This window comes from Melozone crissalis, unplaced genomic scaffold (genome assembly GCF_028551555.1).
Source record: "Melozone crissalis strain CALT ecotype California unplaced genomic scaffold, PUWL_Pcris_2 ptg000005l_1, whole genome shotgun sequence".
Lineage (NCBI taxonomy): Eukaryota > Metazoa > Chordata > Aves > Passeriformes > Passerellidae > Melozone > Melozone crissalis.
Window position 1 is genome coordinate 49307921 of NW_026535783.1, and position 26600 is coordinate 49334520.

Here is a 26600-nt window from a genome sequence, read left to right on the forward strand (position 1 = left end):
CACATTGTAGAAAGAGATAAATTTCCTGTGGTGTGCTGAGGGAAACAGTCTGGGTTATTCCTGCTTCAGGAAAAGCAATTTGTGGAACTGAGTTTGCTCAAGCACTTGGCTCCACTTAGCAGGTAATACAGGAAGATGGGGAAATCACTTGCATTCCTTATGGGGATTTGATTTTGGGTGTGAGTAGCCAATAAATTAAATTGCATGAAGCCAATAAATTAATTGCCATATAACACTTCATACTGTCTCTTTCATGGTTATGCACCTATCACTCAACTGGGTACCTCACAGCACCTGCTTTCACCATTCTGAATTCGGGGATCAGAACCTGATTCCCATTCAATTGCCATATCAAGGGTATTACAGTAAAAATCACCCAGATCAATGAAGAATTAACTTTGCAAAGGCAAACAAGTGCAGTGGTGACAGAAGCAGAACTGGCTCCAGCACGCAACAATCCAACTTGATGCAAAATCTTTTCTGCCCTGGAAGACAGTTACAACAGATAGAACTCAAAGTCATGGACTAAAGAAACTCATTTTAGAGAGATGGCCCAAAGGCAATGATACACGTGCATGATGCATGTGTATATATCAGAAGACAGGAACGGTAGCAGCGTCAGAGTAACTGGTAACTGCAAAGAACAGAACCTGGGTATGACATAAAAGACACAGCAAATAAGGAGTGGATATCATCCCACTTTCAGAAGGGATAGAATTATTACTGTTCCTAGTAGCTGACACAGTGCTGCATTGTGAATTCAGTACAAGAATAATGATGCCACACTGTTTTCATTGCTGCTGAGTGGTGTTTAACCTTTCTGAAGGACTTTTCGGTTTCCCATGCTTTGCCAGTGAACAGGTGCACAAGAAGATGGGAGGGACCATAGCTAGAAGAGCTGACCTGAAGTGGCCACAGGGATATTCCACACCACAGAACATCACGGTCAGTACATAAACAGGGGACACTTGGCTAGAAAGGGCTGCTTGGTGACTGCCTCAGCATTTGTCAGCAGGTAGTGAGCAACTGCCCTGTGCAACACTTTTCTCTCTTCAGTTTTATTTATCTGGTTTTGTCTCCCTTTCCATTATTATATTTTATCTTATTTAAATTCTTAAACTGTTCTTATCTCAACCCAGAGGTTTTACTTTTTTTTTTCCCAGACTCTCCTTCCCATCCTACTGGGGGAGGAGAGGGTGAAGAACATCTGCATGGTACTTAGCTGCCAGCTGGGGTTAAAATACGACAGCATTCCAAATATGATCTCAACGGTCTCAGGACAAATAGAAATCTTTCTGCTAGTTTCTACACAGTGTTCACAGAAATTACTCTTGTAAAGTATTTGTTCAACTTTTACATAGTGTCAGAAAACAACAAAACAAAGCATCCATACCTGCAATTTTGAGACTTTCCTTTTGCACTATAGACATAATAGACTTTTTCTGGAACCAATCTCCTCCTCCCTCCACTTGCCAAAGAAGGTTTTTATCCCCAGGGTACTTCTCAAGGTACTGCTTACAAGCTGAGCAAACACAACAAAAAACACTGTATTATAGCTACCATATACTCAGCTATATCTCAGATTTAAAGTTCATCTGAAAGAAAATTATTTTGCAATCTACCATCATACACAAACAACAATAGAAAGAACTGTTTAACAAAACAGTCATGTCTGAAATAAACTCTGCTTTACCCTACACATCTCTCCTAATTAACCCTTTCTGAATATAAGTTTAAATACTTTCCATTATTATCTTAATCTGCAAACAAAGATGAATGGGATTTTCTTCTTTTCCTAGTACCCACTTGAGATTTTTGAAACCTCACTATTTACTGTTCCTGCCAACTACAAAACCAAACTCAGGACAGAAGGGTTCTTAAGCAGAGGATGTAATCAAGTGTTTTTTGTCCCCTCACACTCTCTAGGCATCTGTGACAAGCACTCCCTGGGAGTGTTAATACGTTAGCATTGAGTGGTTAATCACTGTTCACTTCCAGAACATTTTCTGCACTGCTGTCCTTCCATCTTTTTTCTCTCTATACCTGTATCAAACATACAAGGGAAGAGGCATGCATGCTTTGACACTATTTTTTGGTCTTTGTTAGAAAAAGCTACCATTTTTCACCGGGTTCAATACTGATACACAATTTCCGAGCACAAGACCCCCACTGTGTCATTTCTTGACTACAAAAATGAATTAGTCGTTAATTTCTGCTCAAGTAATTTTTCTCATTGAAGCCTAACAACTAGGTCTTACCAGATCCAGTGACAGACTGTGGTGCTTCAAACAGCAGAAAATTTCTAGCGGTTAAGAAGGCCAGACAAAAATGTTCATAGAAGGAATACTGGCAAATGGCCTAAGAAGGAGCATGCCTTGAGAAACAGGGCAAAAGAAATGTGCCTCTTGTCTGAGCACAGTCCCAAGAACATAGTTTCCATGTAATTTCCTGCATGACATAGTTCTCCTAGGCTGCTAATGGAAGAACCATATGTGTTTTCCTTGTGTTTTAGAACTGTCCCTTCTGATACACAAGTGAAAGCAGAGGCTAGTGTGTCCTCTTCACCAGAAGTTCAGAGAACACATTAATTAAACAACCCCGTGAGGTTTAGGTGTGAGCAAGAAAATGGTGATACAAGGCAGATAGACATTAGATCCCACAGAGAAACACCTCTGCCCATGCCACAGGCTTGATGGGGGAAATGGGACGGTGGTAAACTTCACAGCAGCAGAAAGCCAACAGAGTTCAAATAATTCACTTTTACATAGAGGATAAAAAAATTGAATCAGAAACTACTTCATCTTACACAAATCAGGATTTTTAGCCTCCACCAAAGTGCAGAAAATTTAATGAAGAACCTGAGGATAAGGCCACAAATATGGAGGTTGAATGACAATACTCATTTGGACATGAAAAGAAATCACAAATAAGATCAGAAGAAAAAATTAGACAGCTTGCCTGTGTACATGAAAGGTGACAGTGGATATCGTAGGCCAAGAGACTCTTCAGTAAAGGAATCCACAAAGTCTTCCAACATGATTAACCCAGAGTATTTCTCACGATGTTTCTTTCTAACAAACATTGTGTCTAGCACTGGCAACTTATACTTCTGACCAGGAAGAGAGGTACAAACACTTCCTGAAATAATCAGAGAGAAAAAATATCCATCAGTAAGGATGACATAACTGCATGCTGACTGACAGGCTGCAGCATGGATTTAAGCATATTTAAATACAGACTTTTATAAATTATAAAAATTCCAAACTATACAATAGTAAGTACAAGTAAGTAAAGTTATAAAAATAATTTATAACTTTATTAAAAATAAGTAATTTCTAATAGTCACTTATTAACTTTTTTGAACAAGCTTCATAAGGTTTCCTAGATACATCAATACAATAATGTAACAGCAAAAGTCTGTAGCACCAGAAAAGAATAGACAAGACAGAGAGGAAAGGCTCACTTTGAAATCTCACTATAGAGTTCTATATGAAAACTAGCAAAAATGGAGCTGAAAGATGGAGGAGGGAATAGGAGAAAACAAAGTTATTTAACTACACTTTTAGGCTGATTACATGACTTCTCAGTACAAATTTGAAAAGTAATTCAGTTCTTGCTTAAAGACTGAAACAGTGATTCCAATTTTTCAAATGAAGACACAAAATAATTCTAGGACATTTTACACTGAAATTCTCCTGTAAACAATATATTATCCTAAATTAAACAAACGTGGAACAGATGGCGACAACACACAGGTACTTCAGTATCAAAGCATTCCAAGGGTAGCTATGAACTCAGCAGTGAGAAAAGGATGGCCTTATAATGGCATTAAAACAGTCCATTAATAGCCAATCTGTTTTCAGGCCCTTCAGCGAACCTGTGAACAATGGCAGAGTTGCCCTCTTCTCTAACAAGGCCAATGAGAAACAAAATTGTCTATACAACCCTTTAGATAGTCTTTGCAACCTTGTATTTTTTAGGACCCATGAACATACTTATTTTTGGGCCATGAAAACAATCAGAGGGCTGGAGCACTGCTCACATAAGGAAAGCTGGGGCTGTTCAGCCTGGAGAAGACTCTGGGGTGACCTAATGGTGGCCTTTCAGCACGTGAAAGGAGCCTACAAGAGAGCTGCAGAAGGGCTTTTTGAAAGGTCATGTAGTGATAGGATAAGGGGCCTTAAGCCACAGGAGGGTAGATTTGGATTGGGTATTAGGAAGAAATATTTTACTGCAAGGGTGGTGAGGCTCTGGGACAGGTTGCTCAAAGATGGTATGAATGCCCCATCTCTGAAAGGGGATGTTCAAACTGTGTTCAAACTGTGAAGTTGTGAATGCCTCACCCTATGTTCATGCCAGGCTCCAGGATGGAGTCCTGGTCTAGTGGAAGGTGTCTCTGCCCATGGTAGGGGGGGTTGAAACCAGATGGTGTTTAATGGTCCATTCCCACCAAAAACATTCTGTGAGTCTATTATTATTTTCATTTTTCAAGCAAGAGAAACTTGAGCAGAGAGGTCACATTACTTGGGTACCCTCTCGGATGCTTGAAGAGCTCCACCACTCCTCAAAACGTCCGTTTACAGAGTGGTCTTTTCCACACACATAGGCTACTCATTTGGAGAATACAACACACACTCAAACATGGGCGAAATTTTGAAAATTTTTTGAAAGAAAAGCCTTCCATTTTTGCTAACTCAAGCCTTCCATTTTGCTAACTCAAGTCCAATCCAAGTGTAAATAATCATGCTAGAGAAGAAAAAATGCTGTTGGGTATATCAAGTTTCTTAGTTTTAAATAGAATTTGTAATTATGAAGAGCTTATACTGCTAAAGCATGTAATTATTTCAGCTAGAGATTTTAACAGCCATCTGATCTCTTATGAGCGCAGGAAAACACCAATTCAATTAGGCCTGAAAGGCTTATAAAGCCTACTAATACAATATTTTTCAAACAAACTATCTCCTCCCCTTTACTTCCCAAATCCCACAATCCTCAAATGTTCTACCTGTAGGTTTAACAGAATAGAACCCAATAGCTTCTCCTTTTTTCCACATGATCTTAGCATAATGGCTGCTACCATGACAGAGAAATGGGATCTCATCTCTTTCCATTTCTTGGGTTCGATAGATAATTCGATTTAGAACATAGAGAACAACTCTCTCTCCAACAGACTTCACCTACAGGCACACAAAAAAAACATTTCAGAAGATTGGTCAGATTAGTTAATACCCATACAGGAGAGACCTTATTTAACACAGCTGCAGACAGATTTCAAGGGAAGGCTGTAAGTGTTAAGGCAAGATGACTCTCTGAGGTTTGTTATTAGGCAGAAGATGCTCAGAAGTTATAGGTTAACTTCAAGTTATAGGTTAAATACAAATCACAACCACAGAGGATATTTCATGTCTTCAATGTCACTCCCAATCCAATGTGTAAAATCTGTGAGAAGGGCAGTGGAGTGAGAATATTATGATCTAACTCAAACCTATACTTGCACTTAAACATTCAACAAGCACAACAGTAGTACACCAGCTTCAGAATTTCCAGGTTAGCAGGTAACTGAAGTCTTACAAAGGAGAAATGATGAGCCTCAGTGTGGCAGGACTTGGCACACTCAATCACTCCTGATAGAGTGGCAGGCAGAGGACACGATGCCATGAAAAAACTTGTTACAACAGTTTCTGTGGAATTAAATATCCTTTTTATTAAAGGATTAATTAAAAGGAATTAAATATTCTTTTATCTATCCTACAGGGTTCCTTTTATATATGAAATATGAGTTCACCACTATTCTACTTATTGTAAAGGAAGGAGGAACCATGATCTATTCCAATGCTTAGTCTCAGCTACCTCCCTTGTAAAAGACTTGGCTTTCCTGATTTTCCTACCATTAAGAATTATGTGGAAAGCCAGGCCACATGCCAAACTCTCAAGAGAAAACTTTAAAAATCACAAAAATCAAAGACAAATGCCTAGATTCCATGAGCAGATAAAAATTACACTGCTGGAATTTCCAGTTTTAGAAAACTCCATGCTACACAGGGTTAAACAATGGTAACAAAGGTCAATGATGGGCAATAAAGCAGATACCAGGCAACTTACTGTTCCAAACTTCACGTGTTGCCACTGCAAGCCACCAGCTCCAACTTGCTTCTGTCAACACATTCCTGACAGTATTTTTAGTTTACTAGTCTCCTGATAAGATCAATAGGTACTGCTATGGTACAATGCACTATTCTACCAAGATGCTTCAACACAACCAGATCACAATATTCTAAAGAATAAAGAAAATAAATGGTAACACAGCTAACATCGAAGTTGTCTACATCTGAAGCTACTCTATAAAGGTCATTTTTATAGACTATCTTCACATTGAGGTTCCTTTCGCCCTTGTATCTATTCCTCTATTCCCTTGCAACAGTCCTCTCATTTCCAAATTAAACTAAAACATGTAATATCTTGCACACTATCTATCTGCCATTATCTTGGAGTATAGGATTAATTTCTAGGTGAATGTTGGAGCGCTTTACCTGATGAAGCCCCTGTCTAGCAGGGACAGATGTTCTCAGAATGTCATCAATTGACCACCACTGGTCAGCAAGATACAGGGCTACAGCTTGAAAGAAACAAGGGAAATACAAAGTTAGTGATTCTTGCTATTCCAAAAGAAACATATTCATTAAAGTTGCTAAATACCCAGGAATAACAATGTAGTAATCACATTAGGCATCTTCTAGATGGCACTATATTAATGTAGCTCCTACTACCCTAGCACAACCAATGGGGCACTGTACACCTCACCCATATAAATGCTCCCTGGTCCAAAACCTTTCTTGATAACTGAGTCTAATAAACACTAGAGGGGGGGGGTTGTTTGTTTGTTTGGGGTTTTTTTGTGATATGGTATACAGGAACCATTTTTCAGACAGAAGCACTACCCTTCAACACTGTGCTCAAACATCTTCCACTAAAAACTGCTTGTCAAAGTAAGTCTCACTCATACATGTATTTTACTATTGGGTGGCTAATAGATATTCATGTTGAAACTGTGCAAGTTTTAGGGAGTTAGATGAATGTAAAAGGCTGCCACTTGAGCAGCAATTAGGAAGAGTATGATATATAGGCATTAGTGGCATACTAGGCAATCATAAACATGGCAATAAATGGAAGAAGGAAATGTAGAGAGCTGGAAGAGGAGGAAGAAGGGAGGAAGAATGGGAGGAGAAAATCACAAAACCCATCATCTCAGCCAAAGCTATGCTAGGACTTCAAGCTAAAGGCAAATTTACACACAACTCTGATCAATCACTATTTAAAAAGAGCATTTAAATTCATGTGCAAATTGATGGATTCTAAGAATGTTCAATAAATACCTTTTGGAGAGGTGAAGCATACATAAAGAGACCAAGAGATACATGTTGTACTATGGTCCAGACAAGCACCAAATTATTTTACTACATATCTTTTGAATTCAATGGGTCCAGTTCTGATCTGATTAGTGTGTGAAGTTCTAGCACTTCTGTATATAACTATACAACAAAAAATAATAGTATGTGAACAAAAAGACAGGGAACAAAAAATGTACAATGGAAAAGTTATGGGCTACAGTAGCATGAAATGAGCAAGGGCCTGGTTACACACATTTTCCACAAAAATAAAAAAAGGCAACACAGAGATAAAATTAAACCTGTGAGTGAGTCCCATGGTGCAAACAGTGCAAGAACTTTGTTTGTCTGCTCTTGACCATAAAGAGGAACAAAGCCCACAGATGTCAAGGTAATAGGAACCTGCAAGAAGAATGTACAATAATTCAGTAGACTTTTGCTAAAACAACAGTAGTAAAATACAGAGAGTTTATCAAGGTAAAAAAGAAGAACATTAAAAATTAAGTCCTTAGCAGCTAGCTGTAAAAGACAAGCCTTTCTTTAAGTCCTTTCTTTAGACACATCTTCCACATCTTCCTAAAGACAAACTGCATTTAAAGAGCTCTGACTCTCAAGCTGTGGCAGATTTAGCTACAGTAATTTGTACAGCTCTTTTCTGCTGACAGTTTGCATTTGTGTGCACAACTGAAGTAAGGTGTGCAAGGAGCCAGCATTATGTTCCCTTCAACAGTCCCAACTGTGCAAGCTGTCAAAGCCAACAGAAGAATGAGGCAGTCAGTCAGGCACTGAAACAAGCTGGCACAGCAAAACTGTGTTTGTTAGCAAGTTCTAATGTGCTACAGTGGGAAGGCAAATTCAAAAGGGTTTTGTTCCCTGAAGTTACACACATGTTAGAAATTCTGAAGTTGCCTACTTGATATTCCTCCTCAGAAAAGAATATGGAAAGGGTCAAAAAATCTTCTTTTAAGGAATCAAGTAACTCTGCAGAAATGCATTTTGATATTTAAATTCACATGCTTCTATTACTAAATTAATGTATACAAAACTTGGCAGACATGAATGTAGATAGACTTGCTTAACAAATTTGAGAAGATTATGACATGCCATTGTCACAAATGAGGACATTAATACAAGCAATCATTTAGGCATACAGCACTTGTATAAAGGTAGGAAAGTAGTCAAGACTCTGATTCTGCCAAGGAATCTGTGGCACTGACCTTTAGATCCCACAGAAAATCCTCTCAGCTCACTTACTTTACATTAAAACTATACACACTGCTGGTTTTATTGGTACTATTTCTAATAAAAGCATTTGTCTGGACAGAACCAACACTGACCAACTCATCACAAAAGATAAGTGTTTAAAACAATAAAAGTGTCACAGCTCTTCTCTGCTAGAGATTAGTAACAGCGCAGGATGTTTCAGATAAAGAAAAAAGAACCACCTTTTGAGATTAGTGAAGTTATTAATCAAAACTTGACCCCAAACATAAAGAACACTGAACGACTGAGATAAAAAAAGAGCCAGTTAGCTTAAGTAAATCATGAACCCCTTAGTGATGACAGGTTTTTGAGAGTGCATGAAGTTTGATTCATCAGTTGAAAATTTAAGGTTATAGTCAGGTTGGGTTTTTTTGCTCTTTATATACAGATCCATTGCCTAGAAGAAGCACACAATAACTGAAACCCAGATTTAAACCCAGTTACAGAGTGAAAAAATTTGAATTTGGAAAATATGAAAGCTTTGATAAAAGAGTTCTGAAATTCAAGAGGACTAGATATCTTAAATTTTAGATCTATAAGGATATTAAGAATACCAGTACTACAGTATTTGCTGGTTTTTACCTTGCGGTGGTCTGGCAGAGAAAAGAATTCAGGAGCGTTTGGATTCGCCCACCGAAGGTCAAAGAGACAGCCCTCTGCTGAGTTCTCCAAGTCCTCATGACTGCAATTGTTCAATATATCCACAGGGAATGACATGCTCTTGAGAAATAAAGCAACATTATTAATGTGGGTACTTTGAGACACACACTCTGCCATTGACTCTTACATCCATGACAGAAAAGAGAAATGCTCCAGCATTTACAATTAATTAGGATGGTGACCAGTAACACCCAGTCTGTAAAATAATCAAATCTGGGCTCATAAACAGAAAAGAATAAGATTAGCCTATAGATCCCCCTAGATCTCATTTGTGGCAGATTTCCAACATACAAGCCTCATGTTTGCTGCATAAGCACATGCTGCTTTGAGGTGGCAGACTTGGTTATATCTCCCTCCCAGATGATGTTTATGATGTCACCAGTCATGTTACAACTAGGTGGTAAAAAAAAGTAAACTACCCAGATGATAACAAGATGGAGTTAATTTGAGACTTTGCATTTAAATCCATCTCTGAAGAAACCAAAACATTGCTCAGGATTTTTCTCATCAACTGGCCAGTTAGTGTTCTTAACAGATGGTTGTTTCCAAAAGCATTTCAGCTGTGAACAGAAACTTACACAAGCTCATTAAAAACAAGAGCCCACAACAGACTAAAGAGAGACACTTTAAGGAGGTGACGAGACAAGACTATAACACTGAAGCCAAACCATAGTGGCAATAACTTCTTAAAAGCTCTTAGATTCAAATTTTCCTTGTCAAAACAGTGTGAAATTAAAATGAGCAAGAGCTCCTGGAATCCACTGTGTGGTCTTCAGGTAAGGTTCTTCCAGCTCTACAAAACTATATACAGAAAGATACCCCACAGCTGCTTTAAAGATATGACTCAATCTCAGAAGCCTGAACAAACACAAAAACAAGTTCATGAGAACCTTCTCCAGTGTTCTGGAGGAACATAGGGATTTTACTCTGTCTTTCTCAGCTCCCATGAACCCATCACACAAGTTTCTGAACACAGAAGTTTTCATATAAGTTTTATGATTCCTAGTCTTCTCAATGGAGGCTTATTTTTCAATTTTATTTTAAACCTTAGTGTGCAATGATTTTTTTCTCCTCTTTACCTTCAGTCCGCCTATTTTATCCACCATTCATTATTCTACTGACACAGGTAAATCAAGGGTGAAAAAACCATCTTATTCTGACTCAATCAGTAGAAATTAGAAGTCTACATTTCGAAGGTTTTTAAACAGCAATAATATGCTGTTGATTGGAGAGAAGAGGCTGCTCCTTCTACAGAAGAGATTTTTTTCTCCTGTTAAAATGGAACTTGGACATGACTTCGTTGGCATCTACAACTGCTGCCCTTAACACGGTTGCTGATGAAAACACTAATGCTCTCCACGAATGCTATTGTTCAGATATACACATGCATTCCTCAGAGCCATTTCCTTTCAAATTCAGGTAATTCCTTCTCCTCAACTGTTATTCACATTTTCTCCTGCCTTCCTCTCCAGTCTCTCACATTCCTTCTACTATTGCCCACTGACCCTGTCAGTAGATACTTCACTGCATCTTGTAATTCTCCACCTGTTTCTTCCCACGTTTCAGGGCTGCCCTTGCCGTTGCTAACAGTCAACTCCTCTGGCTCCTCCTGTTTGCAAGCAAACTGATTTCCAGAGCCAAAGGTGTGGGGTGCATGCTTTTGAGGTACGGCAGCAATGCACAGCAGACAAAGGAGCTGCTGTCAGGGGTGAAATTCACCCACCACCAGAACTCTAGCAGATATGGCTTGCCTGCAGATATGACAGTTCTCAAACACACCAGCAATTCTGCACAGACTATGCTGATAAGCACGTTGCAAGACAAAACAAGGAGGAGCATAAGATCATATGAGACTACTTCTACAAGAGGATGAGGTTTTGCCACCATGTTAACTGCAACATGCAAGGTAAATTCAGCTGTGAAGGAATACAGGTATATGAAAACCACAAAATTTAATTTTCTGTATGCTGGCAGAAAGGGTAACCCCCCTCTATTACTAAACAAATACCTAAGTGCTTAGATAACTCTGCCATTAACAAAGAAATTGAGCTGATGTTCCATTATTACATGGCAAACAGACAAAGAAGCCAGAAGCTACAACTTTAAGCCTCTAGGTAATAATTCCTGACATTTTTTTTGGAATAAAACAATGAAGGACCAAAGCAGAAAACATGCAATAAGAAATTCAATAGATTATCTGAGTTCCAACCACTACAAAAATAAAAGCAGCAACCATATCTTTGCTTAAAAGCAAAAAAGCCTAATTACTGCATACATTAAACTACCCTCAAAATCACTCACAGACCTCTTTTCTGTTTGCTATTTGGGCTACCTAATTTCTCATGGCACACTTAGATTTCATTTGCTTTCAACTCCCAGCAGTCATTTTTGACTTTTCCTTTGCAGCATTTACAGAGAACATGTTATGCAAAAGAAAGCAATACAGAGAAATTTTCAAGACTAAACTAAGGAAAACCTAGTCAGCATCCCTTTCTAAATAAACATTAATCTTCTTTACCATGCAGTAGATTAGATATGTAAAGTCACAAACTCTCATACACTTGTGTGTTGTATTTTGTCTCTGTGCTGAAGAGGTCAGAAATAGTTCACATTAAAGTTCACTACATCCCTGAAGAAATCACAAATTCACAAAGCTATCAAGTTATAATAAAAGCATTAAACAAGTGATGAAAGAAGAATGTTCCATGCCAATCTACAGCACAGCATAAGGAATTAGATCATAATACAAAATGCAAGCATCTCAAATTTGAAATGCAAAATAACCTGCCAAAGACAAATGAAATGTCTTCCAACAGTAATGAATTAATATTAGTCCCTCATTAAAACAGAGTTGGTTTGACAGTATGTATGTTGAACAAAGTAAAAATACAGATGGCTCCATATCTAGCCAGTCTCAAGTAAAACAGGAGAGAGAAAAAGGGCTGGAGAAAACCACTTTTCAGGTTTTTTTGACTACAGCATTAACATATTTTTGTTGCAGAGGCAGCAGGAGCACACAGGTCTCTACCGTGGAGTTCCTCATGCCCCTTGCTGTTGCTCTAAACCTCCATGCACTGCACAACTGTAAAACTGTCAGGTCAGATCTTTGTCACACATTGCACGACCACACTCTGCTCATGGGGTACCATTCCAATTGGTTAGCACACCGTCAGGCTGACTGAGCACATGCAGTGTAGCCCTAAGCAACCAAACTCATCATGAGTACATAATATGCTTTTATGTACATTTGTACATAAAAGCATATTAGAAGAGTGTGTTTGGAGGGGAAGAAAGAAAATTAATTTTATTTTTTAAATGAGACAACTTGAGCATTTCATTTTTCAAGTGAAAGAAATCTTACACTCTTCAAAAACGTATCATTTAACAAAATAATATTAATGATTTTGTGTCATAAACTCACATGAATAATATTTGCTTTAATGTGGAATCGTATGACTGTCTCCCTTGTCAGCATTATGCAAGCTATTACACGAGGAATGGCACGTCCTTTTTTAGGAACAGCTGCAGCACCAGAGGGTAACAGATCAATTCATGGAATGCCAACAAAAACCACATTTAACAGAATGAGTGAACACATCCCTGTGCAACACAGGCATTTTATTCACAAAATCTTTATTACTATTAGTACTATGGCTAAGAAAAGCCATGGAATAAGTGAGAGACATTGGAAATTAGTTTAATTATAAATTATATCTACAACTCCTATTTCATCTCAGAGTGCATGAGAGGTGCACAGCGCACACAGCTTCCAGCTTACATGTGGATTTGAGCAGGAATCAAGAGATCTGTTCATCTTCTTGCAGTTCCTCAATAATGAATGACACAAAATTGCAGAAGGATAATAACCCAAAAGCTATGTTATTTCTTACAGTATGTCAGAGGGCTTAAATACAGCTTAAAATTGGGCTTGGGTGCCTTTAACTCAGGGGAAGTGGAGTTAGGCTAACAGATAAGGATTTAGAGAAATTACCAGCTGCAGCACAGACAATGTGAACACAGACATGTTATGTGATCTGCCTGAACTCCTCTACAAAACACAAAATAATCATTACCTCAGAGGGACCAGCGTGAGAAATACTTTACCGAGATAATGACATACTTGAACATTGTATCAAAACTTGACAAATACAAATACACAGTTACTTACACTGCACAGCTTACCTGAACAACTCATTCTCCTTAAAAAAATAAAATAATAATTAAAAAAAGAAATTATAAAAAAAACATCCAACACCTTTTCAAGATAATATAATAACTGAGACAAATAATCATGCAGGTGAACAATCTTCAGGTTTAAATTTGTTTTTAATAATAAATAATTAAAATTTAAGTAGTTGTTTGGGGCTTTTTAAAATAGTGATTTGCAGTTTAGAGAACAGGTGTCAGGGTGCTCAAGCCATGACCTGCAAAATTTCCTGCTAACCCAGGAAAACCAACTTAGACCCAGCCTGCAGGATACAAATACAAGTCCAGTCCTGTGAGGAAGCACCGGCTGACTCACACAAAAAGTAACCTGCAGCAATATCTGACCCAAGCTTTGACTGATTTCAATGAGTGCAGAAGCATCAGATGACCAAACCCCTCAACGACTGCCATGCACTTCCAATGAATCATCACACACCTTAAACCAAGTTCTGTTTTAAAAGTATAATCCATGATCCTACCACAACCTCCCAGACTAGCTGTGAGCTACACCCAGGCTCACATCATGGGAAGAGACATAAAAACCAAACTAAACAGGTATATATGTCCACACATACACCACTTCCAGAGAAAGCCAAGACAGGACTGCAGAAGTCCCAGGCAAGGCTCCAGGCCCAGACTGACGATGCACCAAAGCAGCAATGACCTTGATCAGAGCAGCAGGAGCATCATTTCCACTTTGCTTTGTTTGTTTCCTACCTTGCAGCATCCAGTTACTCATCTGGTGAAAGCTGTGAAACTACATAAAGGTTGTAAGAATATTTAAAATTTTTTAAAAGTAGTCTTTTTAGTCTTCTGGCTTCAACTACAAAACAAAACCATCACATCTGCTACTAGAATTGCTAAGGTGTCTTATCAGTTATTCTATTAACAGATATATTACATAAATGTTTCTTTGCTTTTACTACCAGCTGTTATATACATACACCATTTTCACTTTGTTTCTTCTTTATTCAGCAACAAATACTTTAAACTGAGATAAGTTGTTTTTAAAGTTTTTTTTATTTCTATAAATAGAGTCTCTGAAATACTTATGTTTAAAAGTTCATAATTTTCTATTATAAAAATAAGTAAATTTTAAACCTGTGCTAAGATAATTAGTCATTTAAGTACGTCTAAGAGAGTGAACAGTTGGTTTATCATAAGTCAACATAATTGAAATACATAGAGAAAACCTGTCTCATAATTACCTATTTAGACCACTATTGTAACAAAGGTTTTGAGTTTTATAAACATTCCCATCTCTTAAAACTCTATTAATTTTAATCTGTAATGTTACGTACATTGGCTGTAGGAAAAGGAATACATCGTAGGGAAGAGGTGTTAAAATTTTAAACAACAGAATTTTTATTAGGATTTCTTGAAAACTGCACCAGCTTGAAGCAGCAACCATTATACACTGATCTGCCACATTGAATGGACAACTCAAGTCTTTCTCACTCAAATAACTACCTATTTAGAGGAAGGTTTTCTTAGGGCTTAAATCACAAATTTGGGGGTTGGACAACAAGTCTTCAAACCATGATCCACACAGTAGCACTAAGACATACTTCCCTGCAGTATAACTTTTGTTCACATTTTTTGAGAATACAAGCTAATAAATACAAGTTCTTGACAGCTCAGATAGATTTGCACTGGTTTCTTTATTTTTTTTTTTCTTTAAAGACAAAATAAGATTTTTTTTGGTTTTTTGTTTGGTTTATAGTAACATAAACCCCCAAAAATATCTATTCATGCGCAGCAAAATCACATATTGAAAGTTCTTAAGGAAACACATGGCACAAAAATTGCTGTCAACATCAACCAGGATCTCTGGATTAATATGCCAGCCACATTACCCGTAATCTCCTTGAAGCAGCTTATGCAACTCTGGTTTTCTATCAGACACACAAATCAAAACTGTTGATTTGAACATAAATAAACAAACAAAAAACACAAATCCTTTCCATTCATCAATTAGCCACACAATGTAACTTACATGTATAGCACAAAATTATGAAATCTACATACAGGATTCAACTTCCCAGCAAGAATTATGGTCAGAAGTTCTAAATGCTGGCTTTGAACACTTTCATATCAGATGAAACATGAACAAGGACAGAAAAACAAAGAGTCCTCCACATTAAAAAAAAAAAAAACAAAAAAAAAAAACACCACAAAACCAACCAAAAACAAAGTAACAAAAAATCTTGCATCTGATTTCTTTAATTAAAGGTGACAGGGTAGTATCACAAGAAGAAATGCAACTTCTCTCTCAAACCCACCTTAGGCAGGTAAGGTTCTTAGTAATGTGCCAAATCAGCCACCTGTGTAACACCACCGGCATTTTACTCAAGTGATTTAAATTAGATAATATATTAGATAGCTTATTTAATCAACAACTAAGTATACAAGCTACTTAGATATACAAACTACTGACCTGTTATTTACATTTTTCTACAGTCTCATATTTTAATGAGATTGTCTGGTTTTTTGAAGAACAATTCCTTCAGTAGGGAGTTTTGGAAACTAATGTGCACAAGTGTTTCCTACAATGAAAATGTGCCAGACATATGCTAAATTAAAATTCTGTGTTTGACACTGATCAAAATAAACACAATTAATAAATTTGGAAAAACTAGTTTTTCTTAAAGAAACCTCTCATGCCTCCCCTTTCAACTTCTCCAATTCAAGGTGACCATATCCATACATAAAATGAAAACCATTCTAGTTGTGTTTGAAAATAATTAACATGGATAATTAACAAGACAGAAAGATACAGCCAGGTGGGATTATTACTTCATTAATCTGCCTCTCTCTGACATTTATCTGATCTTTCCACTGCTCAGCACTCATTCTACTTTCTAATTTCCCACTTTCCTCTACCTTCTCTTCACTACATGACAAACCTGTCTAGGAGCTAGGAAAATAACACCAAACTCCACACAGATACCCCTAATGACCCACCTTTCCTCTCTGGTCACTACTCTTTCCCCCTTCCATGCCTTAGCAGTTTGAAGCTGCTGGTGTGCAGTTCTCCAGCTCCATCCTCAGCACCCTCCAATTTTGCTTCTGCAGTTTAGGCCTTACACCATCTGCTCCCAAAGACCTTAATGACCTTCTTATAGCACTCATCACTTAGAGCCCCCACAGCCTCTCTCCACAGGTGGCCACCTGGAACGTACACAGCCACACTACTCTTACTCCTGCTCATCTGCTATAATTTCCATAGGTTTACCTCCTGCTTCTCCAGGCACGTAACAAGGCAACATTCTGAAGCTTAATTTGCTGCTTGATATCAATAGATTATCTCTTACTCCCACTTGGAACCCACATTTCTTGGCAACTCCTTCCATTTTCAAACCCTTCATATCCTCCTCTAACATTATCCCACTGGCTTGCAAGGGCCATCTCATAAATACATCTAGTGATTTCAGAGATAAGGACAATAAAGAAAGCTCTTTTTTAACACACAAAGAAAAAAAAAAAAAAAAAAGAAAGGGCCAACAAAACCCACCAAATCTGGGTAGACAGCTGGTGGACTATCGAGCCTAACATCACTAATCTAACACCACAGTGGGACTGGAGTTGCAGTCACCCTATGTCCACATTTGCATCTATTTTTAAAATGCTTGGCTGCACTGTCCTATCCCCTATCCCCACAACTGGGGCAGATGTCAAAGCTGCACAGATTAGATTAGCAATCATAGATACATGTTAGCAAAGGCTAATGAGTTACTTCTCATCAGCCAAAGAACAGCAACTCTCTCTGGCTGTTTCGAGAATATTCCACATGGAAATTCAAGTGATGGTGTCTATGGCTACTAATAACGAGGAGCAGGTGATTAATCTTTGCAATCACAGTCTCCATACCCAAGGAGTTACTAAAACAGTTGTCTGAACTACAACTATGCCACATCAAGTCTGGCTTTCAGCAGACAAGCTGTAGGAAAATTCAACAGTTAAGTAGTATGCAATCTCTTTTTTCTTGTTTAAATTATCTGTAGTTGGTTTTGCTGGTTTTGCCTACTTTTTAATGTCATTTGCAGCAGGAGACCTACAACTAAGAGAACAGCACACAACTAAGAAAGCAGCAGCTGCCTTGGTTTTTGTGGGGGATTCAAAGGAAAATGAAGAAAGGGGAATAGGAATTAATATGAGTTGGGTGTTCCTGGACACAGGATTGCAAATAAACAAGGCTGCAACAAGAGATCCTTGTCAGCCAACCATTTTTCCTTGCAAACCAGAGATGTTCCAGACTCTCATTGTATGGCCCTATGGGCCATTTACAACTGCCTGAGCATCAGAATTCTGAAAGCAGTAAGACAGTAAATATAACACATTTGGAGCAGTGAGTATTTAAACCTCATCATAGATCAAAAATTTCTATTTTTCCCAGAAAGTGAATAGGCAGCTATCTCCAAATTCCCAATCCAGCTCTAGAATCTTGAAGATACTACAATTATCTTCAGAAGATGACAGATGCCTAAAAAACTACTGTTTAACACGAGCAAATTCCGAATTTTACCTGCTACTTGTGCTCAGTGTCCAACCATAGCAAGTTTTTCAGTCTCTTTGCACAACAAATGATGAACTACAACAAAATGATGAACTTCACAGGCATACTCACAAAGTAGTTTGTGGACTTACCAAAACAGTGCGGGATGACTCCAAAAGAACTAGAGTCACATATAATTAGAAAGACTTTTACCTTGCCTTTATCAAAGGAAAGCTAAAGTGAAAATCCTATGTCAATCAAGATTATCACACATATCAAAAACATTTTTGTCTAAAAACAAAGGATTTAGACAACATGCTTGGGCCACAAACCAGATAGGGAGTCATTACTGAGTCCCAGTCTGAGCCCAGTCATGTCAGGAAGATATTACAAGTTATCATCCCAGGTGACAGAAACAATTCTCACAAAAACAGTAATAGCTGTAAGTGGCCCCATATTTCCATGCAAAACAGCACCTTTACAAAGGCCACAAAAACTGACTGCCTCTGTCTAGCTCTGTCAGTTGTAGTCAGCAGCAACTGTGTTTATCTTCCTCATCCCATCTTCAGAAGGATGGAAAAAAGGCACACATGGACTAAAACTAGAAAATTAGAAGTAAATCTTCCTCTGAAAAATAAGCAAGTAAAATAATATGCAAGCCTCATATCAATACAATAAAAAGCTAGGAAAGAGTCAGACATCTTGTAAGCTGCTCCAGCTAGTAGGAAAAAAAAAGGTTAGGAAGGTCTGGTATTTGTTTGTGTAGAAATCCTGCTCCCATAACAAAGGAAGAATAAAACATCAAAAAGAATATTTCTTTGCCCAAAATCAGAATCAAGAATCTCTTCTGACTGACAGAATCAACTGACTTATGTCTTTCTTCCCCAAAATGAACCTCTTCTCCCCAGTGTTCATACTTCCTTGTCATCCAAACAAATATTAACAAAATCCTTAGTAGACTGATTCCTGAGCAGCTCTGTGTTTGCCTTTTAGTTCAGTAGTCTTATACTTGTGGATGGTTAATTTTTGTTTCCCACAATTGTCTGGGTATAGCCACTGCTGGTTTTGTTCAACCCATGACAGCCATGTTATAAAAACCCATCCATTAATGTGAATCCACAAGGTATCACTAAACATGTTGCTACAGGACTCAAGATCTATGTCTGCAAACTTTAGCAAGAATGTCTCTAATAGCAGAAAGGAATTCACACACAACCTCCTCCCTGGTGTCATCTGTCCTCATCTCCATCAGCACACTCCAAGAACTCACAAATTTCTGTCAGCACACTGCACTTCCCCTGCTTCTCACTGTAATACATGCTTGTAAGACTGGAACTTCTAAGCTACATCTTCTAGTACCTAGGCTATCTAGGTGTACTTGAATTTTTGAAAAAACAAATTAATGAACAAACTGCTTTAAAAGCTTCAGTTACTTGTCTTCTCTGGAAATGCAGACATTGCTTGATTGTTAGTGGTGGGTTTGGATAACGTAAGTAAGCTACTCGTACTTCTGAACATACCACCTTACTGTACTTTGTTAAAAAGCAAACAAAACCCCCAATAAAAAGTACTAGTATTAGTAGAAAAAAGTATTCATACTGCTGACACAATATACTACCTTAAATCAAGGCTCAGCTTAAGAAGGAGTTGCCAGGAAACAGCTCATTATCTCCTGCTCCTTCAAAAAACTCCTTTCTGCAGCTTCAGACTAAACATTGACAACATAAACTCCCAGTGCTGAGGTATCAAAAGAAATAAATTATTCCAACATTTAAAAATCCTATAAAGTTGTCTGTGCTGCACTGTAGTAACATTTACATTGCTACTGTTAAAATCCCCGACTATTTTATCATTATCAACTCACAAATTATTCAAATTCCCCAGTTATGGTTATTGCTGCCTAACTCTACAACAGCTGTGAGGAGTATTATTCAACCTAGGAAACATTTCTATTTGCAGAATATGCTGGCTGCAAAAGAGCTAGAGAAAAGACTGGTCTTCCAGCAAAGCACTTGCTAACTTAAGCACACTTTACATTTTTACACCTGGTGTTTTAGGAGCATGAAGGCAGCTAGGGTGAAGACAGCATTTCATACCATTCGAAGTTCACCGACTCTCCGTGCTGGGAAAGGCCACTGCCACACCAGAACTTCTGAACTGGGTGTATTCTTCTAGCACTGCCTCAGGGGCTACTGATTCGGCAGAGACCACACCTTTACTGATTCTTCTTTCCCTTCAGTAATCCACAGAATTAAAGAAACCTAATTAACCACCTTTATTTTACATGTTTTGATGAAGCTTAGAAGAAAGGATAACAGTGAATTCAATTCATCCTGGTCCGTAAAAAATTTCTAATCATAAGCAGTGGCAAGAGATGCCAGCTCTGTGAATACAGAGATGCCCTGTCCTACAGTATTCTGACACAAAATGTTAATGTGCACAAAAAGAAAAAAAAAGACGAAGAGAGAGACAGCTCAGATTTGAAAACAAAAATCAAACTATTACTTCAAATAACTGTACAACATACAGTTCAGTATACAATTCAGAGAAATGGATTTTCCTAGATTTTCAATTCAACAAATCATTTGGAACTTATAGACTTATCATTCAAAACAATAGTAAGTTTTCCAGTTCACTTTGAAGGCAAAGAAACAGATATGTTAGTTCTGATAGTTCTCACTAATTTTATTGGGATTTTAGTAAAGATTTGAAAGCTCATGAGTCTTTTGGGACAGGATTTTTTACATATTTTAGCAAGCTATTTAAAAGCTTCTCTGAAATCTCAGAGTCACTAGAGAACACCAACTAAATTTATAATGATTAAATAAATATATGCTGTCACATTCAGGGAAAAAAATCAGCAATAGCAGACGAAACTGAAGAGTATGAGAGAATAGGTACAAAGACACTGCATGTGCCATTTTGGTTATGTTTAAAACAATGCACTAGAGGAAATACATTAGAGCAGGCTTTTCCACTCAGACTTGTTTAATCCACGCTGCACCACCTGGAAGCATAAGTTTGAGAGGAGGGTCAAATTCTGATTGAATAATTTATTTTTTTAAAATCTGTTTCTATTGTGAGAAAATTATTTTTGTTGTTTTTCAACAGGTTACAAAATGTTTACCCGAGAGGCACTGACTGACAAAAACAGTTCCAAAGGGAAGCGCACACCTCTACCACTGCTGCCCCAAACATTCACAGACAAAAGGATGACAGTGGCTTTCTGGAATGTATAGTTGATACAATGTGATGGGTAAGTTACAACCTTGAGAGTCAGGAGTAAAGAATTTATCTGCGAGGAAACAAGAAGCTGGTATTTTGCATGGAAAAATATTTAAGGAATGCCCATGTGAAAATAAGCCTTAGTAGACATCACTTCAGCTCTAATGCCACATTTGTACTTGCAGTTTAGAAACATAATTGGCAACAGCTTTAAATGATCACCACTACTTGATATTCATTGCTTGACAGAAAATAGAGATTGATATAAAATCTTATCTAAGAATGTAAAACAATGGAAGAGCACCTCTACTCTGGTAAATTTCTCTAGAATCATCAAATCTCATGTTTGTCCTTTAGTGATTCTGCATCAAACATGGGGAAAAAAAAAAAAAAGCATTAAGAAGTGTTAGCCTTAGTACAGAAATGAACTCTGTCTTTCACTAGCAAAGACTCTGCACTGGACTAGATAGGCAAGTACAACTATTTAAAACAAATTGTGCTTATATGAATTGAGGATAAGAAGAACTTTAAGATAATTTTGTATTATCTTTACAACACTAACAGACATTAAAAAAGGAAAAAAACCTGCACAAACACATAAACCTCCGCCTTTTTGGTTATTAAATCAAAGAAATATTATCTACCTTTATTCAGCGCATACTGAATAAATTAAGAGTATTTTCCAATTCATTTTGTAAAGTGTCTAGTTATGTAACACTCCAAAAAGAGTTCTGGATCACGCACTGCTAAAGAGATATTATAAATATACAGTAGAATCCCATCTTAATTACTCATCCTGCACAACAGGAAAGAAAGACACTGTAAAACATTTGATTCTGCATAAAGAAAATGATAATGAACATCAGACTGGAGAAGGGGAAACAAGGAAAGGACTTAAAACCTGCCTCTGTTAGCGGCTCTAAAAAAACAGTGTTGAAATTGAGATGCTCACTGACATTAATAACACTTGAATTCGAACATTAATTTCATAAATCACCCTCTGCCCTAACATTTTTACACTACGAAACAGGTGATGAATGTTTTTTTCACTAGCCACCAAGAGAAAAAGCAAGAAGTTCTTTGGTACCTAGAGGAGGTCAATTAAACAAGAAAAGGTACCAATGTTGTTGAGGAAATGGAGAGAAGATGCACTCAGTTCCTACAGAGTTTGTTGCAGGAGGAAAACCACGGTCACTCTAATCTGCAGCAATCTTTTATAGTTCCTCCAGTGAGACAGCACTGATTTTATTATAATGATCACTCTGAAACAATTCTTATTCCCCATACAAACTGGTGAGCTTTGTACTAGGCTATGACCAATGGTACAGCCCAATGTATAAAATGAGTAAATGCAATTATGCAGAACAAGAAAAGAGTTCCCTCCTCCTGTGTTGCACGTACACAAAAAAGCAAGTATCAGCTGAACAGGTTCTCCACACCAAAGGTTAAGTTTCTAAATTTCTGATTATTAATAACTGAAAAGTCCACAGTTCAGAAGAGCTGAAAGACAATTTTTTAATCTCTTCCTCTAAATAAAGCATTAATACATGTATTAAATTGGTGAGTTAATATATTTTGTTTTCCATTAATGCTAGTAAAACCTTTTGCTCTAGCTCTCAGTGCAATCCACTTTCTCAGGCGGCATTTAACACTCATAAGCAGGATAGCCGTGCTACGTCAATGGATATCTTAGGCAAGATGCTTCCCTATGTTTTAAGAGGAATGAACCAACCCTACCTCAAAATAAAACTGCAGAAGACTTACACATCATATGTAGGAAAACAGAAGAGTGTGAGTGCGTGTGCAATTGTGTGTGTCCACATGTATTTGCACACGTACACACAGCCATCTTTGCGGGAGACAGCAACTGTAGCATTGCAATTACTGTTTTCATACATGCGTAGAGGGGTATAGATGTATAAATGGCTCTTACACGTGTGTGTGGCTACGACACGTAAATTTCAACGCTACAATAGAAGACCCCACAAAAGATGGCTGGTCCTGGCCAACACGGAGTGGCCTGGGCCAAAGCTCACACCGAACTCGGCGTGCCGCAAGCTCCGCCAAGGCCGGGGGAAGCTCGGGGGGTCGAGCTCGGCCGGCGCCCGCCGCGGGGGAGCCGGGCCGGTCCCACGGCCCGGCCGAGCCGCCTCCGCCCGCCGCCCCGGCCCGGCGCGGCCCTGCCCGCCCGCGATGGCAGCGGCGGGGTCGGGCACTGCCCGGGGCGGGAGAGCGCGCCCGAGGGACGGCGGCGGCGGCGCGGGCGGGATGCGGCCGGACACCTGGAGCCCGGGGCGGCCGCGGGGCCGCGGGCAGCCCAGCCCAGCCCGCCCATCGCCTCCCGCCGAGCGCCCCCCGCGCCCTGCCCCGCCGGGCCCGGCTAGGCTGCGGAGATGCGGGACCCTCGGCAGGTCACCGCGACACCCCGCCGCGCCTCACCTCAGCCGGCCGGGCGAGCAGCCTGCCGCGGCGGCGCGGGGATAAACGGAGAAGGAGGCGGAGGCGGCTGGGCTCCCTAACAGCGTTCACGGCACACCCCCGCTCACCTCCGGCTTCGCCCGGTCCTGCTGCCCGGCGCCTGATATCATCTCCCCCGGCGGCCTCCCCGCCCCTCGCCGCTGACGCACTCCCGCTGATACGCCTGGAGCCGCCGCCGCTCGCCCCGCGCCGCCCGCCATGACGGCTGCGGGGACCCCGCATCGCCCCCCCGGCCCCGGCGGGTGTGGTACCCGGCACTGTCCCTGTCCACGGCCGGCCCCACGGGCAGACTCGGTACCCACGCCATCGCTCAGCACCGCTGGCCTGGTGGCACCTGTCCTGGGGCCCTGGCATACAGACGGAGCCCGGAGCTGCCTCAGAGATCTGTGGTACTCGCAAGGAGAACGGAGAAAGGCTCCTGGTGCTGGGTTTCGCGCCACAAAACTAGGGGTGAACTATCCCCTTTGCAGGAAAGGTGACCTCATGGACTCGGGCAGTAAGGATTGCTTCCATATTTCCAACAACTCACTGTGGACTAGCCCGAGCCCTCACCTCTCCTCCTGTTACCAAATTGGGGTGCTGATTAAACTCAGTTACTACTCAGTTAATACCCAGATACTCACAAGCCTATTTTCCAAACAGAAACATTAATCCCTGTTCCTCAGCACTGACCACTACTGGCCACAGCACCTGAGTATCCACCCCCAAGAAGACCTATATGCCAGGAAGCTGAAGAGCACCAAAGTCAAATGAAGGAGTTGGTGAGAGGATAAGACTTGCCCTTGACTCTGGCTGTAAAATGTACCCTTGTTTTATAGCTACCATGTTTTGTTCTGAGAATGGGAAGTAGTAGGTGCACATCTGTGATAACATCCAGGGAACAAAGGAGGCTGGGCAGAAACTGGGGTCACTGCCCAGAGGCAGCAGACATTTCAAGGGCTTCTTAGTGTTATTTGCCAAAGACAGCTCTATAATACCAGGGACCCGAGGTGCAGTGTATTTATAATGATTATATGCTTGTCCAAATGTATTGGGTTGGTGTAACAAGGTTTTGGTCATGGGGAGGCTGCAGGAGCTCATGAACTCTCTGAGAAGCTGCCAGGAACTTCCCCTGTGTCTGACAGAGCCCCTGCCAGATGACTCCAAGCTGGACTTGCCACTGGCCAATGCTGAGCCCATCAGTGGTAGCACCTCAGGGGTCATTTGTTTGGGAAGGGAGAAAACAACCTGCACACCTCCAGCCCAAGAGAGGAGTGAAAACATATGAGAGAAGAAGACTAAAGCTATTAGAAAGCATCCAAAGGAGTGCAGCTAAGATGGTGAAGGGCCTTGAGGGGAAGCCTTATAAGTAATACCTGACATCACTTGGTCTGTTCAGCCTGGAGAAGAGACAGAAGTGAGACCTCATTGTGGTTACCAACTTCCTAATGAGGGGAAGAGGAGGGGCAGGCACTGCTTTCTTCTCTGTGGTAAAGAGTGGCAGGACCCAAGGGAATGGCCTGGAATTGTGTCAGGGGAGGTTTAGGTTGGATATACTCGAAGAGGGTCCCCAGGGTAGTGGTCATAGCACAAATCTGATAGAGCTCAGGGAGGCTTTGGACAATGCTCTCAGGCACATGGTGTGACTCTTGGGTATGGTCCTGTGCAGAGCCAGGAGTTGGACTCCATGGTCCTTGTGGGCCCCTTCCAACTCAGCATATTCTGTGACTCTGTGAGAAACAGCTCTGCAGACACTGAGGACCGTGAAGAAGGAGGTGGAGGAGGTGCCACAGGCACCAGAGCAGATGTTCCCCTGCCACGTGTGGTGAAGACCTGCAGCCCATGGTGGAACATGAGATCCACTTGAAGCCTGTGGTGGATGGCTCACACTGGAGCAGGTGAATGCCCAAGAAGGCCTGTGACCCCATGGCAAACCCATGTTGGAGCTTTTGCCATCACCTGTGCACTTCTGTCAAGATCTGTGGACCTGTGGAGAGACTAGCCCATGCTGGAGCAAGTTTTCTACCATGGTTTGTGATCCCAGCGACAACGCAAGACTGTCCCTGGGGCAGTCTGCTCCTGAAGGACTGCTCTCCAAGGAAGGAACCCACTCTGAAGCAGGTTGTGAAGAACAGAAACCCATGGGAAGAGCTTATACTGGAAAATAGGGAGGAGTGTTTTCCTTAAGAGGCACCCCATGCTGGAGCAGGGAAAAGTGTGAGGAGTCCTTCCTCTGAAGACACAGCAGTAGAGATAGCATATGGTGAACTGACCACAACCCCCATTCCTGTGCTGCTTGGGTGGAGGAGGTAGAGAAAATCAGGAGTGAAGCTGAGTTTGGGAAGAATTAATGGGTTGTGGCCAAAATGCTTCTAAGATTTGGGGTTATTTCTCATTATCCTACTCCAACAGGATTGGTAAAAAATTAAATTAATTTTCCCCAAACTTGAATCTGTTTGGCCCACAGCGGCAATAGGTGAGTGATCTTTCCCTGCCCTTATGTTGACTCAGAAGCCTTTCTGTTACACTTTTTCTTGCCTGTCCAGATGAGAAGGGGAGAGACAGAGCAGCTTTGGTGGGCACCTGGCATCCAGGCATGATGAACCCATCACACTAAAATGATGTAACTTTGCTGAAACAGATTACAAGTCAGGGGCTGGGATGAAGCATCAACAGAACTTGTTTTGAATGAGCAGTCATCTTAAAACTCCATTTATGACACAGTTTGACAATTTGAAATGGTCAAATGTTTATGCTCTCCTAATTTCTTCTAGTTAGAGTAATACTGATTATATTTTACACTTGCATTTCAAAGGAAAACATTTTTAGTGCAGCGTTATGTAGTGGAAATTGTTCTGCAATATGTAGTATGCAAAATAAGATACCTTAAAGGAGTAAGATTACAAACT

General features: G+C 39.9%; 1 protein-coding gene across 1 annotated transcript in view; it reads right to left on the minus strand.

The window, feature by feature from the left end:
* The window catches only part of FAM169A (family with sequence similarity 169 member A), a 34900-nt gene extending 11040 nt beyond the window's left edge, over positions 1–23860 (minus strand). The window contains exons 1-7 of the mRNA XM_054286336.1: positions 23781–23860; positions 9231–9368; positions 7688–7787; positions 6531–6616; positions 5006–5177; positions 2959–3138; positions 1394–1522 (exon numbers count right to left, since the gene is read on the minus strand). Of these exons, the coding sequence (XP_054142311.1) occupies positions 1394–1522; positions 2959–3138; positions 5006–5177; positions 6531–6616; positions 7688–7787; positions 9231–9368; positions 23781–23822 (847 nt within the window). The 5' untranslated portion in view covers positions 23823–23860. The remainder of the gene's footprint in view (positions 1–1393; positions 1523–2958; positions 3139–5005; positions 5178–6530; positions 6617–7687; positions 7788–9230; positions 9369–23780) is intronic.
* Positions 23861–26600: the final 2740 nt, after the last annotated feature.